We start from the raw sequence: 21,852 nt of genomic DNA on the forward strand, positions 1-21,852 counted from the left end.
CAACACAACTTTTATTTACGTCAGTCTACATGGAAATGAATGAATAACAACGAAAAGTCACAGTCACAAAGCCAGTAAGAATTCCCTACTAGAGGCAACAAAAGATGACTACTAAGTTTCCCACAAGAGTCCTTTTTAACACACATACACTTAATTCCTATTCCGATGGCGAAGACGTAGTCTTCCGTGGAGACGTCCTTGAGGTCGGTATTCGGCGTGAAGTGACGTCCGGTGCTGGTTCTAGCCTTTAAATAGTATTGGACAGCCAATCAGATGTTGCTGTAGTAATACTTCCTGCAGGCCATCTCGAACTCCCTCTGCAGGAAGTAGTACGCGGAATGTCTGTTTCCAAAACAGCCCACGTTTACCATTGCTTACGCCTTGGGCATAGACAACCTCGGTCCTGTGTGGTGTTAGATGTGTTGCCGGCCCGCAGGGGCTACCTTGGCGACGGCGTAACAATATTTGTAATGGATTTGTTACTCGGGTGACATCCAATGACTAGAACACCGTTAGAAGTCACTGAGTTCTGCTGTTACTGCTTTTCTAATGATAACACGACATTCCCTGCCTCCTCTGACATTGACGGTGAAACGTCCCCTTTTAATAATTTTACACGACTGTCCTTAACCTGACACACAGTATTTTTTTAGCGCAACGCAATCTGACTTTCAATAATCCCTACAAAAGAATGGCCCTGACTAACATTAAACTATACCTTTCACAAATGACTTACCTCACAAAAATCTTCGCTACTCAAGCTACTGCAATACAGCGAACGCCACTACTGCCAGCTAAATAAAAGATTCAAACTATGGAAGGCACTAACTACTGATAGGGATAGTTAGCAAATGAAAGATATTAATAGAGAACAAACAATGTATTTACCTTGATATCATCATATATAAATATAGCAGTTCATGACAAATTTCAAAACTCCGCCATCTCTCTCCCCACATCCACCACTGCTGGCGGCTCACCTCCAACTGCCCAACGCTACGCGCTGTTCACAGCCAGCTGCCTAACACTACAATGGCGAGTATTACAACAATGCAAAGCAGCCACAGACTGCACACAGCACAGCCAGTGATTTTCATACAGAGGTGGCGTTACCAATAAAAAAAACCTAAACAGCCTACTTACAACGGATCAGCCTCTCGTGAAACCTAGTGATGAGTTCCGTATGATTTTAATCAGACTGCGTCTGTACTTGGTACTGTAAATTACCAAATTCGACTTATGACAGTGATAAATGGACTTTTAATTCCAAAATCATTCGAAAACTGAGGCCACCTCAACAAGAAATGGAGAGATGCATTTGCGAATTATTATGAGAGACAGGAAAACAAATGGATCGAGAAAAAGATCGATGTGGAAATCGTAATTGTAACTGTAATGAACATGAAGTGAGATAGAACTTGACATGTAGCCAGGCAAATGGATGGTAAGTGACTAAGGAAGTTCTTTGCTGTATTCCAAGAGATGAGAAAAGACTGAGACGACGGCCTTAGGGGTATGCGTAGAAAACACACAAGAGAAACCTACATGCTTACCGTTCAAGACCGCAAAGCACGGAAAACTCTACATGAGACCTTTTTGCAGAAGTGTATGTCAGCTAGATGATGATGACGATGACGCTGATGATGACCACAATATTTAATTTGCCTTTAAATTAAGTTAACTGAACATGCTCATACGTACAAGCAAGCGCATTTACGAATGCGCGCGCGCCCACACACACACACACACACACACACACTACAGACACTTACACCATACATATCTGTAATTTTGCATTAACAGTTCCGTCAGTTATCAAACGCTGAAATATTACCATAATTTGTGTCAGATAAGTTTCGTTTGTGTGTGCTTGGGTCACTCTTTGCTGCGAAACCTGTCTGATTAACACAGTCATTGGCTTATATTTACTTTTGAGTAATGCTCTGAGGGTTTCAGAATTTGATGGTTGTGTTTTGCTATAGCATACTGTGTTGTTTTGCACTGTGAAGCTCAGTCTGATTAACAGAGTTGGCTTACACGCAGAACTTGGTGGTTACGGTTTGCTATAGGAAGTATCTAATATATATTACAATACATTTTTATTGTTTTTCAAACATTAAGTTTTGTAACAGGATAACAAGTTTGTAGTTATAAGTTTCATTGCATGCATAATTGCTTCCCTGAAATTTTCCTTATTTCAGTTTTTTAATTTTTGTTTTATTTTTTCTTATGTTTGCTAGCTTGGAGCGGCATTCGAGTGTTGTCCAGACCTGCTCCTACTAGGCAGTATGCCGAACTAACGGATTACAAGTGGTACACTCAAGTAGTTGCTCTCCATTTGGGCATCCAACCTCCCAGCTCTTATCCTCTGCCTTGTGTCACTGTATATTAATGATAATCCATTCACCCTTGATAAAATGGCAAGACTGGAAAGTGAGTATATTATATTTTCGTCGTAATAGAGTTATATTTGTTTTAAAGAAAGTGCTGTCGGCATTTGTTTCTTTTCCAGGAAAATCTTTTATTATGTTTTGCATTTGTTACGAATGTTTCTATGCCTTTTCCCGTAACATAGCAGTACTGTATCTTATTTGAAACAATCCGTACTGTAGTGTTGCATCTGGTCCTCGTTCTATGTTAATCCTTAGCCATTCGTAGTTTGGGATTTTTTTTTTCTCTTAGACATTTGCTTTGCATCTGTATTCGTTTACAGGATTGCCATGTCATGCTTGTACTGGTTACTATTTAAAAGCGTCTCATAATTACTTGGCCACGAGAAATTGTCTTAAAATGTATAAACTGAACTTCGCAATATCAAATTAATAGACTGTTACTTATTGTATCACAATCAGTGATCCTGAATGATATTTGTTGTAAATTAAGTGAAAATATATTAGCAGCAAACTGTAACAATGAGTACTTCTAACTATGTTCCTTATAATCAACTGAATATCAACGCTGTAAATTATTGTCTTGAAACTGGAACTCTTTAATTTTCAGTGCAAAAGTTTTTCAATTACTTTCTTTCAAAAACTGTATTTCCTGTGAACTAATTAGCCATTATTATTACTATTATTATTACAAGACTCACTAAATAGACTGCTGATGCTATGGTTTGGCTAAATGTTGCTGCATGTTACATGAATTTCTCAACTTCCATATATAGTGTTCTACAGGGAAGTTGTGATCCTGAATCGAAGTATACCAGAATAACAAGAGTGGCGGCAAACCGCGCTAGAAAAAGTAGATATCATTTATCGGAGGGCCTACGTTCAGACTTGTTACGGGAAGAGAGAGAAAATGCATTATGATAGAATGAAGGCTTTCATGACCGGATGACAGTGCTGCTGGTAAACCTGTCGGGGTATAAGGTCGTGGTCCACCAAATTCTTCTGTTCCTAACGTTTCGTCCAGAACTGCGCTGGACATCTTCAGAGGCGTTGCTCCTGCGTTGAGTCCTCCCAACGGAGGAGCAACGCCTGTGAAGATGTCGAGCGCAGTTCTGGACGGAAAGTTAGGAAGAGAAGATTTCCGTAGACCACGACCTTATACCCTGAAAGGGTTACCAACAACAAATGTATTAATACCAGACGATATGAGCTGATGACTTTAGAGCGATAATAATAGTAGGTGCCAAACGAATGCGATACACTGTCTTAGAATACTACAAGAATTGAATTCTTCCCGGCAGCTGCTATCAAGTGTTAACCGATAAGGGCACTTGAGGCATCACCATCAAAATTATGGATCACAACACTTACTTCATAACTGACGGGTAACAACAGTCTGCAGCCAAAGACAACTCATGCAGCCTGACACTAAATCAGAATTGAATGTGGGAACTTTGTGTGTCTGACTGGACAATGAGACGTTCCTTAGCTCCAAGAGGTATGGGTACAGAAGACGAGCCGAGGCCTTTGATAAAGCCACAGCATACAAGTCAGTCTTTTGGGGCTTCTGAGGCTGCTCATTAAAAAGTAGAGTACTCAGTGTATGGGCTTTCTGGCGTGATTCACTGTAAGAGTCTTATAGGCCTTGTGTATGTTGTGCGACTAGGTACTGCGTAAACCACATAACGCCTCGGATGTTTCTTGCTAACAAGGCACCGTTCAGGCAATTTATGAGCCTGTATGGCTGTAGGATTTGATTAGGTGATCTTGTCCTTCTTGGCACTTCGCACTGGCCGCTCTGAAATGTCACTTGGTGTCCTTTTAAATACTGACCGAACAAGATGATGCAATAGGTAAGTCACAGGTTTCGCCCGTCCAGTTATCCAGATTTATAGTTTCCATGTCTGCCATAAAGCGCTTATGGTAGCAGCTGCGAGACGCCATATCATATATTTTAGTTTATCACTCCATAAAACCTTTTCTACTGCTGCATACCAGTTACAGTGTCGTCTGCATTTTAAGCTATGTTACTAATTCAATTACTTCGAACAGTGGCTTCAGGACTGCAGTACGACCTGAATACATGATTCCTATGCCACTTGAGGGGACTTTCTGTCTCTGTCGTCTGTATCTGAACTGTAACGGAAGTCCTGTAGAATAGTGGAAGTGTGAGAATTGATATCTAGAGAAGGCTTAATTTCAGGTCATCACTTTTGGGCCGTTCTGTACGTTTGTAAACTTGCTACAGTACCAGAACATTTAAAGTTTAGCCTCATCTTACAAATCGCAACTGTAGATGTTCTTGTTCTGCACTGAGCCCTCTTGTTCACGTTTCGTTATCTCTGTGGGCATAGATCACAATTACTGCGCACCTTTGTCTGGCTGTTGTTGAGCTCTATCTACGAGCTTACTGCCCACGTGTCTTCTGAGGTATTCAGCTCTTATGCGCCTTATCATACGACGATGGGCTTCTCTTCGTTCTCCTCTTATTAAAATTTCCAGTTGTTGTATCCATACTCTGTTAATGATGCGTGTCGTTTAATTTATGGAAGGAACTTGTAAATTGTTTCTTTTCCTACCGTCAATGAACATTGTTTTTTCTTGTTTTGCTTCTCAAATACCTATCGCTAGTGAAGGGCAATGTTCACAACTACTACATCGTAGCTCGGCTTAACAAAGTGTGTGGCTAGGACAGTGGTACGTTTTACAATTTTTTGCGTTGAAGTATCTTCAGGTCGTATTAGTTTCTTATTATTTTGTATTCATTCTCAGGAGAGGAGAATAATGCAAACGCCCACAGGTTATATTCACTGTTTCATTTATCATTTATCTTCAGCACGCACATAACTCTGTGCCCTCGGCGTTTGGCACACACTTCGCTTGGTCTGTCTGTAAGTACTTAAAAAGTCTATAAACATTCACCGTTTTGTGCATTATCCCATGTTACGCTATTATTTGCACTACCATTCACAAAGAATTAAAATAGTTACATAAATCGTCCATACATATCTTACAGAGCAATTCGAGAGCTGTATCATAAGCAAATTTAACTGTGAGAGTAAGAGAAAAAAATATAAACTTATTCATTACGCCAATGGCTACCATCTTTCAACGCAGTCTTACACACACACACACACACATACACACACACACACAGTGCAAATTGACTATGCCTTTAAAAGTTTATGAATTCATTTAAATAAGTTACTTCGTTTGTCCGCGGACGCACTCTGACACACTTCACCAAATTCAGTCGACGTCTGAAAGTTGCACAAGTCGCACTTTTATTTCACGAATTATCCAGTTTGGAACCTATGTTTCCTACTCCTGTATGAATCCGGGATCCTTTTGGTAATATCTGTGAACTACTTACCCTATTCGCACCTTTGGTGCTGTGACAAATACGCATGGCCACATTAAGTCTGTCTTCATCTTCCCCTGAACTGCAGTAAAATTCACTTCTGTGTTAGTCAAAAATTAATAAAAAACGGTGATCTTGTATGGTTTGTGTGTCAAGTTAAATAAGCGTAATGACATTAGTATTTTGAGAATCTTTCAGAGACAGCACTATCACGTCCAAAGCATGTGGTCCTTTGTTTCTAAAGCATTGCTCTTCTTAGAAGATATTTCGAATTCTGTTTGTAAATTTAAGATATCTATTTCACCAGTCGTATTTAATGAGATAGAGAGCATTCCATCACAAAGACACTTGGATTCTAGGCAGTAACGCTTTCACATAGAGAGTGTCAAAGGACCGTCGCAGGGCTATCGTTCCCACACATCCTTAACACTGACTTGTATTCAGTTTCAGGTTCCAAGTCGCGCACGGCAGCACGTTTTCCGTATATCTGCTCATATTCTTTGACTTCATGACACCCTGTGCCACAAAGTGACGGAGAGCTGGGAAAAGAAATTTTTCAGGCCTTTTACAGGTGCAAAATACACGAAAAACTTCATACAATGCAGCATTTTATTTCACATTTCAATCTTTTTTCTTTTTTTGTAAACCACGCATGGATCACATAACACTCATTAAATTAGTGGCACTTAACTCACTCTTATGGCTTGCACATTTAGTTGAGTCTAAACAGAAATCCTGCCTTGCACTATTATGTCTCATCAGCAGTCAGGGTACGTTTCTGTTTGGCAGGGAAAACTTCATGCTTAGAATCTGCATTAGCAGACTTGGCGTACAACAGCGGCCATACTTATTTTCTCGAAACTAGAGTTTTTTGCACCACCATAAAGGGCGACACTACGCTTGCTTTTGAATAATAACTTCTTCTGGGCAGCAGTACGACCACTGAACTCGATACTTACCACAAACAGGGCGGGGGGGGGGGGGGGGGGGGGGAAGGCGTCGTTCTGTCACTGAGCTGTGTCAGCTGCAACGGAAGTCGGCTACAATAATTAGTAAGATAGGTTGGCTGAGCATGGTTTGCAGATCGGTGGTCAGAGTTTTATTTCTTCAGCCTAACAGATGCTTGAAGGTGTGCTTCTCTGGCGTTTGTACATCACAGTAAAATCGTTAACAGTGGACCTACGTAATCTGATCAAAAGTATCCTGACATCTGCTAGCGAACAGTAATATGGGATTTCTCCACCGTTCGCCATTACATGACTAGAGCTCCTCTGAGGATGCTTTCAATGATGTGTCTGAAAGTGGAGGTATGGCAGCCCATTCTTTCACAAAAGCCGAAACCAGAAAAGTTCATGATATTGGACGCTGGGGTCTGGAGCGATTGGCGTTCTAACTCACCGCGAAGGTGTTCTGTTCGGTACATATCGGGATTCCGACCATCTCAGGTCATTTAATACATCTTATTGTCCACAAAGCATTGCCTCACAGAGCTTGCTTTACGAGGGGCGTTTGAAAAGTCCGTGTAAAAATAAAAGCTACTTACGCGTGTGAGGTAATTCTTTTTTATTTTTCGACATAGTCGCCCTTTAGAGTCATACACTTTGTCCAACGCTGTTCTAATTTGTTGATCCCTTCCGAATAACAGGAATTGTCCAAGTCTGCAAAATAGCTATTAGTTGCTGCAATCACCTCCTCGTTTGAATAAAATATTTGTCCCGCAAGCCATTTCTTCAAATTGGGGAACAAATATATGTCCGAGGGAGCCAAGTTTCGAGAATAGGGGGATGTGAAACGAGTTGGAATCCTATTTCTATTAATTTTGCGACCACAACTGCTGAGGTGTGTGCTGGTGCATTGTCGTGATGGAAAAGGACTTTTTGCGGTCAAATCGCGGGCGTTTTTCTTGCAGCTCGGTTTTCAAACGGTCGAATAACGATGAATGATATTCACCTGTAATAGTTTTACCCTCTTCCAGATAGCCGATGAGGATTATCCCTTGCGAACCCAAAAAGACAGTCGCCATAACCTTTCCGCCTTTTTTGGTGCACATTCTCCCTTGGTAACCCATTGTTTAGATTGTTGTTTGGTCTCAGGAGTATAGTAATGTATCCATGTTTCATCCACAGTGACGAAACGACGCTTAAAGTCCTGCGTATTCTTCCTGAACAGCTGAAGACGTTCCTTGCAACCCTTCACACGATTCCGTTTTTGGTCAAGTGTCGGCAATCGCGGAACACATCTTGCGGATAGCTTTCTCATGTCGAAATGTTTATGCAAAATATTATGTACCGATCATTCGAGATGCCCACAGCACTAACAATCTCACGCACCTTAACTCTTCTGTCATCCATCACCATATCATGGATTTCATCAATGATTTCTGGAGTCGTAACCTCCACAGGGCGTCCAGAACGTTCAGCACCACTTGTGCCTACATGGCCACTCCGAAAATTTTGAAACCACTTATAAAGTGTTCTCATGGAAGCTGCAGAGTCACCGTAATGTCTATCAAGCTTCTTTTTAGTCTCCTGAGGCGTTTTGTCTTTCTTAAAGTAATGTTTAATCATCACACGAAATTATTTTTCGTCCATTTTTTGACAATCACTCGGCTTCCTTGATTCACACGAATGCCAAACACAAAAATATAGACCAATATGGCTGAAACGTGGTGTGCGTTCTTTCCAAAGATGCTACTAACTAAACATGACCTCGATACGCGCCGGTGGTCGCATCTCTCGGACTTTGCACGGACTTTTCAAACGCCCCTCGTATGACAGAGTGCATTGTCAAGCTGATACAAACAACCTCCGAGCTGTTCCTCTATGTCCACAGTACACAATGCTGTAAAATATGTTCATATCCTTCCGTATTTAGCGTTTTCTTAGGCGCAATACGAAGACGACTCCCTAACCATGAATAACACGTCTATACCGTAGCATCGTCCCCTCTGCAATTTGATCTTAGTACTAAACATAACGGCAGTAATGTTCTCCATGTATTCGCCATATCCAAACACTCCCGCCGGATTGACACAGGGTATACGTGATTCATCGCTCCAAATCACTCGTCTCCAGTCATCCACTGTCCAATGGCGACGCTCCTTACATCACTACAAGCGTCTGACTACAGCAGTGTGTGGCCTATGAGGAGCTATTCGATCACTGTATCCCATTCCTTCTTACTCCCTACGCACTATTATTGTGCCACCTGGAATCCTGGTAGTATTGTGTAACTCACGAGTTATTCCTTCCGTTGATTTCATGTGATTTTTTTGTTATAACCCTCCACAATGCTCTGTTCGTCAGTACATGAAATCCACCCGGTCTTGGTTCAGCTGTGGTTGTCCCTCCACTTTCCCAGTCCACAATCACGTCACCAACAGTCGACTTCATCATCTTTGGAACGGTTGAAATTTCCCTGGTGGGTTTGTTACTCATATGTCAACTAATGACTAGTACACGTTCGCAGTCACTAAGCGCTCCTGACGACCCATTTTGTTGTCACTCTTTCTCTACTGACAACACCTCCTTTTAGGCTGGCGGCTACACTTCTGGTGACGTCTAGCGGTCAATTGCGCATTACACTGGTGTGCCCGGCTACTTTTGATCAGATAGTGGTTCAAATGGCTCTGAGCACTGTGGGACTTAATATCTGAAGTCATCAGTCCCCTAGAACTTAGAACTACTTAAACCTAACCGAAGGACATCACACACATCCATGCCCGAGGCAGGATTCGAAGCTACGACCGTAGTGGTCGCGCGGTTCCAGACTGAAGCGCCTAGAACCGCTTGACCACACCGGCCGGCGATCAGATAGTGTATGCATATGTAACTCTGTTACACATATGTGACAGAATTTCTGAATTTTTATGATCCTAGAATCATGTTCTTCTGCTGCAAGGAATTTGTGAAGTGTTCTCGGAGAAATTTCACACCATTCGTCAGTGTGGATAGTATTTGCAAGTTCAGTACGTAAGCTCGAACAGCTAAAACAGAATAAAAGTTATTTCAAAATACAAAGGTGTCTTTCTTCTACCACCAATTAAATTCGTTTATCTGCAAACACTAAATACGTTTACAATCAGCGTTCGAAGGTAAATGGATTCATGGGCTGCAGAAGGACCAGTTGCCGAAGAAACAGAAAGTTATGGCATTTATGACAAGCAAATTCACAAAAGTCATAAATGAGCTATTATTTGACAAAGAGCTGAATATTAACTAGTTACAGAAATAGTACTTAGATATATCCCAAAAAATAGCTGCCTTGTTCTACGATCTTCAGAGTTCATATCTACCCAAGTGAATAAACAGCTGTCTCCTGGATCGTCAGCTAAACCACACCTGTACGGATTTACGAAACTCAACAGAGAATGGGTCCCTATGCAGCCATCGTCAACATCACTCACTCCCCGACCTGTGGACTTACAAAATAAAAGGGGCAGTCAAATGAAAACCGAACACCCACCATATCGGAACCATGGAATGGTTCCATTCAAAAGTAAACACCACAAGTGTAAGACATTTATCCTACTGGGAGACGATACCATCTATTCCTGTTTAACAAAACGCGGTCTGCCGCTGACGAATTCACAACCTCACCCACTCTCGCATTCCTTCGTCCGACTGCAAACGAGTCCACGCACGTCTTTCTTCAGATTCGCATAAGATGTGAAAATCAGGGCTGTACGGAGAATGTTGTAGCGTTTATCGGCCAAATCGCTGATGCGTTTCGTCCGATGGTGGTCCCACGCTAAAGGAATTGTTTCGATAAGATGAGCACTGTCCGTGTAGCGAGCGGGCGAGGAATGCAGGCCACGCTCGCTACACTGCTGTCTGAAGGGTGGCCCAACCGCAGGCGCTAGCCGTAGGATACCATGACAGCTGGACGACGACTCTAGGATCAGTCCGCCAACGTCAAGGTCATAACCGAACAACAGCGTGCACATGTAATGTAGCACCATGGCGTTCCCCACCCACAGCGGTAACAGTATCGAAACGTAACAACAATGGGGCCACCTGCAGCGCGGTTGTGTTATGGCGAGTGTTCGGTTTTTATTTGACTGAAATAGATGCTGTCCAAGTTTGCAGGTTGCACTGTTTTATTTGATCACGAACAGCAGCTGTGCCATGTCCTCAATACGTTACTAGCGTAGGTCGTGGCCAGAACAGTGTACTGTGTACTTGTGACTGAATTCGCTGGAGCTACGTAAATTCGAACGCGGGCAAATTTTTGGTGCTCAAGTAGTGGATGCGAACGTAACCTAGAGAGCCAAAGTGTTTGGTGTTCCAAGAGGCACCGTGTCGAAGATTTATTCCGCATACAGGGAAAGCGGAAAAACTTAATCCACTAAGTCGCTACGTGGATGAAACAGTGTGTTGAGTGATTGCGACAGACGATAATTGAATAGGATCTTAACGAGAAATAAAAGAACGACAGCTGAAAAAGTCACTCCAGAACTGAATGTCACACTCGCGAACGCTGTCAGCACCAAAATTACACTAAGTGAGCTGCTCAATCAGGGCATTGTAGGGTGAACTGGATTTCCAAAATCACGCATCAGTGATGCAAACACCTGTAACAGGAAAACTTGGTGCCGAAGCCGTAAAACCTGGGTTATGGAACAATGGCAGAAAGTCAGTTGGTCGGATGAGACTTCTTTCACACTGTTTCCAGCTTCTGGCCGAGTTTGCGCCTCAATAATGAAACGTGGAGGGGGCATGGTGAGGATTTGGTCAGCCATTTCGTAGTATTTCACGGGATACTCTGTAAGGACGCATTCATGGAAAGGACAGTGTGACGATTTCGGCTGATCAGGTCAATCCTGTGATATAATGTTTGTTCTCCAACGGTAATGCTGTACACGAAGACAGCGTCCCTTTTGACACAGCTCTCATTAGCCAGAACTGCTTTTGTGAGCACGAGGATGAATTGTCGCATCTTCCCTAACCATGACCGTCAGCTGATCTCAATACTATTGAGCTTTTGGGGCCTATTTTTTAGAGAGGAGTGCGTGATAGCTGTCCAACTCCATCATCGTTGCCTGACCTTGCCAGCATTGTGCCCTTTAAAACCATATAGGTCTTGTATTTATCCATTCCGAGGTGACTGGAAGCTGTTTCGAACAAACACCAGCTGTTTTCCTTCGTCCTATTAGGCACGGTAATGTGCTGTGCTTTTGGTGTTTCCATATTTTCGTCCACCCCTTGCAGCTACACTACTAAAACCCTTGTGGGACACTGCAGTCACCATGTGAAGCACTCGTTCGGTTTCAGGACAATACATAATAGCAGGCAACTGCAGAGAGATGAGCTGCTTATAAGCTTCGATATTACATCACTATTCAAGTAATTTCCTCGTCAAGACTTCTTGGCACTCCTGACTCATTATTTCCAGCCGCAAACATTAAAAATCATTGAACATGCATATAGGTACTGTAAGAGGAGAAAAGCTTAAACAGGATTCACCAAAATATCGTTATCACGGTGGAACTAGAAGAGAATGAATGCACTACTACTACGTAATAATGAACAAGGCTCATGGTACGCTATACCATGTTGTTTATAGGAAGAGGACCTTGTAAACCTGTACCTGAGTGCGGCAACTGGCAACTATCATCCTCAGAGTTGTCCAATACTAGCCACCCTGGTACACAGGGCACGCGTCCTAAGTTACAAAGGTTCCCAGCTGAGCTAAAACACCCAAAGAAATGGGTACTGTAATGCCCAGATTAAAAGGACGTTTAAAGAAAGAAAGATGTAACAAAGCAGGAAGGAGGCCAGAAACTCGCTTTTCTTCCATTAATCTGGCCACTCTCAGCAATGATTGTGGGGCTGCTTGGAAAAGTACGACATCAAAACTGGTCACCGATCACAAACGAAGACGAAAGATATTTTTGGCTCTACAAACGAGCCAGTAGAACTTCACTTCCCCGGGATTTATGGCATCTGAGGTGAATGTGGCCGCCAATATATCTGTCAAACGCAGCACTATCTCTCGAAACGCTGGCAGGAAGAGACGAGTATTAGGTCGATACGTCTAGGACACAGAGAGAAATCAGCAGTGGCAGAGCACAGCCTAAATGAAGAACATAAGTTTCATTTTGAGAACACTAAGATACTGTGTCAAGCCAGTAGCTACTGGGAAAGCACAATAAAGAAATCAAGAAACAAGAATCCACAAGAATCTTTTGCATAAGCACGAAGGTTATCACCTGAGCTTGGCGTAGGATCTCGAGTTAGTGGCTATATGCCGAAAGCGCCCCAGCAGTGGCCAGTACGCTAAACGAATTGAGAACGCCCACGCAGAGGTTCGAGAGCAGCCTTCGGCCTACACCCACACGATAGCTTTGCCTCCAACCCCGCAGTTCGTCCGCCGACCACACAAGATCTTAGTGCTCGTACCCAGGCTGCGTCACATTTATAAACATATGGGACCGACAGTAGCGCTACACTTTGACAGATGATGATCAATACGCCACTAGTAGAAACTTCGCGATACTTAAATATTGACACCCTGCTGGAAATCCCGAGAGCATTTCATCAAATAATTATAGATTACTTAAATACACTGAAGCACCAAAGAAACTGGTATAGGCATGCGTATTCAAATACAGAGATATGTAAAGCAACGCCTACATAAGGCAACAAGTGTCTGGCGCAGTTGTTAGATCGGTTACTGCTGCTACAATGGTAGATTATCAAGATTTAAGTGAGTTTGAACGTGGTGTTACAGTCGGCGCATAAGCAGTGGGGCACAGCATATCCGAGGTAGCGATGAAGTGATGATTTTCCCGTATGCCTATTTCACGAGTGTACCGTGAATATCAGGAATCCGGTAAAACATCAAATCTCCGATATTGCTGCGGCCGTAAAAAGATACTGCAAGAACGGGACCAACGACGACTGTATAGAGTCGTTCAACGTGACATAAGTGCAACCCTTCTGCAATTTGCTGCAGATTTCAGTGCTGGGCCATCAGCAAGTGTCAGCGTGTGAACCATTCAACGAAACATCATCGATATGGGCTTTCGGAGCCGAAGGCCCACTAATGTACCTTCGATGACTGGACAGCACAAAGCTTCACGCCTCGCCCAGGCCTGTCTAACACTGACATTGAACTGTTGGTGACTGGAAACATGTTGCCTGGTCGGACGAGTCCCGTTTCAAATTGTATCGAGCGGATGGACGTGTACGGGTATGGAGACAGCCCCATGAATCCATGGACCCTGCATGTCAGCAGGGGACTGTTCAATCTGGTGGAGGCTCTGTAATGGTATGGGGCGTGTCCAGTTGGAGTGATATGGGACCCCTGATACGTTTATATACGACTCTGACAGGTGACACGTACGTAAGCATCCTGTCTGATCACCTGCATCCATTCATGTCCGTTGTGCATTCCGACGGACTTGCGCAATTCCAGCAGGACAATGCGACACCTCGCACATCCTGAGTTGCTACAGTGTGGCTCCAGGAACACTCTTCTGAGTTTAAACACTTCTGCTGGCCACCAAACTCCCCAGACATGAACATTATTGAGCATATCTGGGATTCCTTTTAACGAGCTGTTCAGAATAGATCTCCGCCCCCTCGTACTCTTACAGATTTATGGACAGCCATGCGGGATTCGTAGTGTCAATTCTCCCTAGCACTACTTCAGGCATTAGTCGAGTCCATGCCACGTCGTGCTGCGGTACTTCCGCGTGCTTGCGGGGGCCCTACGCGATATTAGGCAGGTGTACCAGTTTCTTTGACTCTTCAATATGGATAAAAAGTTCTGGTATAAATAGTGGGATATAATCTTAATTTCGTTTTAAAATCTGATTCATTGTCATTTTATAAACATTTAATGTTTATCGCACGGTTCCATGATGGTTTTTTAGATTTAGTATGACAACGCTTCAATTACGAAATGTCACCAATAACGTGTAGATATGACACGTACGTATTGTGATTTTTACATTATATTAATAAAAAATGGAAGAGAAGAAATATTTTATTTGTTTTTGATGTTGATTTTTTTTTCTTTTCTTATTGTTGAATCTGAAGATACCCAATGTATGACCGACACCGCTAATGACTGTTGTCTCATTATAAATGTGAATATGTGTGAAATAAATAGAACTGTATATCTACTGGAATATAATTTTGGAACGATTTAGGTTCGGATATTCAGACAAACCTAGCCACAGAGTAAGCAGATACCAGACTGAGATCGCAAGAAACATAAGGAAGAGTAAATCACATATGGTGAGGCTCGTTTGCACAACCCTCGTTCATCAGTTTCTATGCATGAAACTCTAATGACGAGGAGAGGTTTTCAATCATAAACAATAAACTGGGGCCAGTAAAACCAGTTGCCAACCCACAGCATACTTCGTATCTATCACTACTATGGGACAAAGTTCATGTGATCATCTTCCGAAAGCAAAGTTTACTGAGGGCTTACACTCTAGTTTTTCTGACGACGAAACAATTGTGGTGAAACTGAAAATTATGTGTATTGTCTGGGGTCACATCTAATTTCAGCATCAGTTTTAGCATCATCATCATCATCATCATCATCAACATCGTCGTCGTCATCATAAACATCGTCGTCGTCATCGTAAACCTCCATAACAAACCGGAAACTTCCAGCACAAGCGCTACGTCATGTGATTATATGTGTTTGTCCCAGTATTCGTAGCAGTGCTTCGCAGACTGCGTTCTGTTGTGAACAGATATACACTACTCGAAAAAAAAAAAGTTTGATTGCCAACGTAACTTCGTGCATGCGCGGATACGTAAATTATTAGAGTTGCAGTTCTCTGTAACATGTAGAACGGCCATCAAAGTGCATTATTGTTGTTCGTGTTTAGTGCCGTACCAGGCCTGGTAGGGTATGTCAATGGCCTGACCAGTGTCAGATGTTGAGTGATCAATGTGAAGGAAACGGAAATGCGGTATACTCGTGTGAACAGCGTTAACAGCACCCGAAATAGTTTGAAACAGGCCTCATTCTGTGTCTCCATTTGGCCGGCCAGTCAAATCGAGCAATATCCAGTTTTATAGTATATTTGGGTGACCTGGTGTTGGACTGCATCGGAATGTGGGGGCAGGCTCGTCGTTAAGGTTCTGGTCGACCCTGTCCGACCACCAAAAGAGTGGATCGCTGTACTGTGCAACTAGCACATCGTAACCCATTCACATCTTCACCCATCCGAGAAAAATCAATGGACTCCCGGCAACATTCTGTGTCATTCCACACCATTGGTCGGAGACTAGCACCATCCAGAGTAGGGAATTACCGCCCATGAACAGGTTGCCATTAAAATAACATCGCAAACGTCTGTGTCTGGAGTGGTGCTTTGGCCAGCAAACATAGATTGCTGATGAATGGCGTCACAGTGTGTTCAACGATGTTGTACTGTTCTGCACGACCTCAGATGACCATCGTTGGCGAGTATGGCGGAATCTTGAGGAGAGGTAACATTCTTCCAATGTTTTGGAGAGGTATAACGGTTTTACTCCTGGTCTCCTGATGTAGGGCGAGTATGACTTCAGATCATAACTGGTAGCGATTGAGATAATCCTGATGACACAACGAATGTTCGCGGACATCCTGCTTCATCATGTGTTACCTCTCAATCGACAGTATGGTGGTGCCATTTTTCAACAAGACAATGCTCGTACACTCATAGTACATGTCTCTACAAATTATCTGCGTTATGTTGAGGTACTCCAGTGGCCAGCAGGATCCCCAGATCTGTCCGCGATAGAAAATGTGTGGAACAGCTTGGGCGTCAACTTCGTCCCAATCCCAGTGGCCATGGTATCAAGAACCAGTATTATAACAGTTGTGAGCCAGCTTGTCTCAGGAAAGGCTACAATAGCATTATGACACCCTTCCCAACCGAATGTGCACACATCCAGGCCAGATGGGGTGCAACGTCACACTGATAGGTGGGCTCATACTTCCAAGTCCTTGTAAATTTGACTCGATTTTGTAATTACTGAAATAACATCAAGTACCCACTCAAACCGTGCCATTTCGTTTGTTTTCCTCCAGGCCCCTCCCCTCTCCCCTTCTTGGTGTTTCAAATTTTTTGTCGGACACTGTGTATGTAAATGACCTAGCTTATATCGTCGGAAGCTTCGCGAGTCTGTCCGCGAATGATTCTGTTGGGTGCAGGCGAGTCGCAACGCTAGAAAATTCAGGAAGATCTACAAAGAATCAACTCTTGGTGCATAAATTGGCAGTGGGCCCTCAACATAAACAAATGTTAAGTACTGCGCCTAAATAGGCAGAGAGCTCCGTTGTTGTACATTACAGAATGACGAACAACCACTGGAAGCAGTCACATCCTGCGAGTATGCGTATAAAGCGATTTAAAGTGGAACGACCCCGTAAAACGAATCGTAGAAAAAGCAGATACCAGTGTGACATTTCTTGGAACATTTCTAAGGCAGTCTATTTCACTTACGTAGGAGGTGGCTTACAAAAACATCGTTCAACCGATGTTAGAGTACTGCTCGTTAGTTTGGGACCCCTATCAGATTGAATAGGTATAAAATGAGAAGATCCAAATAACAGCAGCGCGTTTTGTCACTGGTTTGTTTAGTAAGAGCGAAAGCTTCAAGGGGATGATAATCCAACTCCAGTGGCAAACGCTGCAAGAGGGACGTTGTGTATTAGGTGTGACTCAATGTTGAAATTCCGGGAGCAAATATTCCTGGAACAATTAACCTACATATTGCTTCCTCCTAGGTATATCTGCCAAAAATCTGTGATTGCAAAATTAGAGATCCGAGCACACACAGAGGGCTGCCAAATTCCGTTCTCCCACGAAGCTTTAGGGACTGAAACAGGACAGTCTACATCCAAACTCTGCAAACAATTGTGAAATGCGTGGGAGAGGGTATTCCCATTGCACCAGTTATTAGGACTTCTGCCTCTTCTATTCACGTATGGGGCGCGAGAAGAATGATGGTTTAAACGCCTCTTTGCGCGCAGCAATTAATTTATTCTTATCCTCACGATCCCCACGGGATCGATACTTAGCGAGTTGTAGTATATTCCTAGATTCACCATTTAAAGCTGACCCCCTCTAAGGAGGTTTTCTCGGGATAGTTTGTGCCTTTCTTCCGATGTCTGCCAGTTCAGTTCTTTCAACATCTCTGTGACACTCTCCCGCGGATAGAACAAATATGTGGTCATTCGTATGCCCTTCTCTGTATATTCAATATCCCCTGTTAATCCTGTTTTGTATTTGTCTTACACACTTGAACAGTATTCTAGGATGGGTTGCATGAGTAATTTCTACGCAGTTTGCTTCTGGGACTGATTGCATTTACCTAGTATTCCACCAATAACCGAAGACTGTCACCTGCTTTATCTACTACCGAATTAGTGTGACCTTCCATTTAGTATCACTACAAAGTGTTACACCCAGGTATTTGTGCGAGTTGACAGATTACAAGTATGGCTCGTCGATACTGTGGTCACGGGATACTATGTATTTCTCGTTGTGTTTCGTTCACAGTTTTGCATTTCTGAACATTTTAAGCAAGTTGTCAACCTTTGCACCACTTTAAAATCTTATCAATATCTGCCTGAATATTTATGCAGATTCTTTTAGACAGTACTTCATTATAGATAACTACGTCATTAGCAAAGAGTCTGAGGTCCATATTATTATTGTGTGCAAGGTCATTAATATACAACATGAACAGCAAGTGTCTCAACACACTTACTCGGGGAACACCCGAAGTTACTTTTACATCTGTCGATTGCCCTCCGTTCAAGATAAAATGCTGCATCCCTCCTGCCAAAAACTCCTCAGTCCAGTCACAAACTTCGCCTGACATCCCATACGACCGCACTTTTGATAATAAGTGGAGGTATGGTCTGAGTCTAGTGCTTTTAATAAATCGAGGAATATCGCATCCACGTGACTGCTTGATCCATGGTTTTCGGGATGTCACATGAGAAAAGTGCGAGTCCAGTTTCACATGATCGGTGTTTCCAGAATGTATGCAAGCTGGCATGGAGAAGTCCATTCGTTTCGAGATACCTCATTATGTTTGAGATCAGAAAATATTTTAATATTCCACGACAAATGGAGGTGAAGGATATTTGACGATAGTTTTATGGGTCACTACTGGTACTCTTCTTGTAACCGAGTGTGACCTGTGCTTTCTCCCAACTACCGGGCACTGTTTTATGTTCGAGGGATCTGCGGTACATTATGGTTGAAAGATAGGCTAACTCAGCCGCCAGTGTCCTGGGGGACACTGTATTAAACTCATGCACAACGTTTCTTCTAAGCCTGAGCCACTCTTCTTCTACGTGCCCCCTCCAGTTTCGAGTTCCTTACTGAGATACAACACTACTTCTTCTTTGTCTACTCGTACTTTGCTGAACATATAAGTCCTTCTACTTGTTTTAGTTGGCCTTCCTACATTGGAAATCATTGTGGTTATAACTGTCTCATGATCACTGATACCAGTTTCTGTTTGGACATTCTCAAAAAGGTCAGGTCTATTTATTGCTATTAGATCCAATATAATTCCGTCATGAGTGGGCTACCGAACATTCTGCTCTAAGTAGTTCTCAGAAAACGAATTTAGTAAATTTTCGCAGGGCGTCTTGTCACACAAGCCATTTACAAAACTATAATTTTCACAGTAGACTGTTTGATGATTAAAGTCTCCTCCAATGACGACAGTATGATTCGAGTAATTACGCACTAACTGAACTTAGGTTATCTTTAAAGTTTTCTGTCACATCAGGAAGTAAGTCTGGTGGTCTATTGAAGAAATTTAACGCACATCCTTGATACTGAGTCTTGCTCAAACAATCTGGCATGCAACTTTAATTTCTATCTCGATTGATTTAAGTTTCTTGTCCGCTGCGACCAACACATCACCATTTCCTCGTTCGTCTAACCTTTCGGTATACGCTTAAAATTTCTCTCAAATTCTCAATGCTGTCAATTTCTGATTTAACAAGCTTTGTATACCTAGTTTTGTGTGAAATCTTGTGACTTTTAGGAGTGCTTCTAACTCTGGCACTTTATTGCGAATGCTTCGGCACTTAAACACTAGGATTTTATTACCCTCTACTGTAGGAGCCATTCCTTTTATACTGATACTTCTATATCCTCTATAGCTATCGTTATCTAGACTACCTAATTTAAAAAGAAAAAAACATTGTGTGCACACCCACATACACTCAGCTACCTGGGCAGCAGCACCTGATGTATAGTGCACACTTGACCCATTTAGGGGTACCCTACAATTCTCGGCCGTAGGTTCTAGTCCAGCAAGTCTCAGCTTAGCATGTCACATTAACTTCGAAGTCTCTGGTTCAGTCCTTTCAGTAGATTCAGAATCAGGGGACTACGTTCAGTTCTGGAGACAATGATTCAAATTGTAAAATTCGTTGAAACTCTGTGAGCATGGCTGGTCTTCTCAACTTTCTGTGCCAGTCACTGGGCCAGTGTCGATTTCATGTGAAATTAGCACCCCGAATTTGTTGATTAATGGGATAACACCCTGAGGTCTCCAGGGTGCTGTGTCCCCTGTACAGGGGCCTAGCCCTCCCTCTGACTCGCCATTAACAGTCAAGTAGATGGGTAGTGATACATCCTATAGTTCTTGTAGAGGAGACAGGATCTACAAATGAGGACAGTACTCGGGGTACCTTTGCCATCTCTGGTACAAAGACTGTCGAGAGCTCTCCCAACATGCCGATGTGCAGCAACTTCCAACTGTTTGACAGTATCCAAGGCAAATTCCAGCTTCTTACGAACGTCAACTAATTCATTATGCTACTGAGAACAGCATTTACAGTGAGACTGCATTGTGACTGGTGCAATGATTTACAAAACAGTAAACAAATAACGTTAAAATAAGCTTGATGATTCTCTTTTATTTTCTGGATATGTTACGCTAAAAGTATTACTAATTCATTGAAGATCTATTTCATCTTCCACCTTGTTTGTGGTGACATAATCACTGTTATTTACACAACTATCAGCTGATATCGGACGTTAACCATTTTCAAGTGAATACTCCTATATTCTTGAAGACGGTCGCGAACAACGATAAACTGTTGATATGGATAGAACGCTGTTCTCGCTTGCGTCCATAAGAACATAGAAGTATTAACTAGAGAATGGCTAACAGCCGAAATCCGTTAACAGTGATGCAAATAATAGTGATTATGTAACAGCCAAGGTGTAAGATGGACTTTTCCTTCAATCAGTTTGTGGCTGTGGCACCCGAGATGAATTAAATTATTACTAATTTCCCTTAAGAACTGAAGCAATTAGTATGCCAAACGAGATTTCTATGAAGGCAACAGAAGAACCTGGGACAAAATTTAATAATTCCCTGAAAAGTTTCTGAGGTTACCGTTGCTAAGAAAATCTAAAATACATTCCTGTTGAAAGGGAACACTAAATGTAATACGAAATGTTAATTATAATGTGTGGTACAGTAACTAAATCAGAAACACCAAATTACTATGAAGTATTTTATGCACAACACTCATAACTTTCGAAAATTCTCAAAAATTTGCTTTTATTCATGTCGATGTACACTGAAATTCGGGCCGAGGATACTGTTGCTAAAATTGGTACACAGTGGTACACAAAATACCCTCCGTCACACGCCATAAGGTTGCTTGCGGAATATAGATGGAGATGCACCCGTCTCCAACTTTCTCTGAACCAACATAAATGAACATATATTAATGATCTGGGTACCTATTAGTCCCATGTCTGCTAGTCATAATTTAAGAAAAAAAATTCTTTGTGGTTCTACTAGAAGAACACTTCATCAGACTCTTCTACAACGCTTACTGCAGTTTTCCTTAGAGTATTAACTGTTATTTTGGAATGGTTTTACGTTTTCACATTTTGCTTCTTTTTACACTTCTGACCATTACCAATGCTATAAATTTTGTGCGGAGAGCTTCCTAGTTTGCTGACATGTTTCTTCACTACCTCGTGGAATCGTACAGCAGACACAGCTATTTTCTCTTTTTTGCTAAGAGGGACATTTCGTTACTGTCTCATAGAACTGCATAGCAGTCAGACCTCTATCCTGTTTTTCCTACCAG

The 21,852-nt window shown here is 42.4% G+C and overlaps 1 protein-coding gene across 7 annotated transcripts in view; it reads left to right on the forward strand.

Annotated features, from left to right (window-relative positions):
* LOC126248617 (cAMP-regulated phosphoprotein 21) overlaps nt 1-21,852 on the forward strand; it is a 1,051,584-nt gene that overhangs the window by 596,815 nt on the left and 432,917 nt on the right. For 5 of the 7 annotated variants that reach the window (XM_049949775.1, XM_049949778.1, XM_049949781.1 and 2 more), the window contains one exon: nt 2,241-2,433. The exons of the other annotated variants lie outside the window; for them this stretch is intronic. In XM_049949775.1, coding sequence (XP_049805732.1) covers nt 2,418-2,433 — 16 coding nt within the window. In that variant the 5' untranslated portion in view covers nt 2,241-2,417. The remainder of the gene's footprint in view (nt 1-2,240; nt 2,434-21,852) is intronic. 7 annotated transcript variants of the gene reach the window in all.

This window comes from Schistocerca nitens, chromosome 3 (assembly GCF_023898315.1).
Source record: "Schistocerca nitens isolate TAMUIC-IGC-003100 chromosome 3, iqSchNite1.1, whole genome shotgun sequence".
Taxonomy (NCBI): domain Eukaryota; kingdom Metazoa; phylum Arthropoda; class Insecta; order Orthoptera; family Acrididae; genus Schistocerca; species Schistocerca nitens.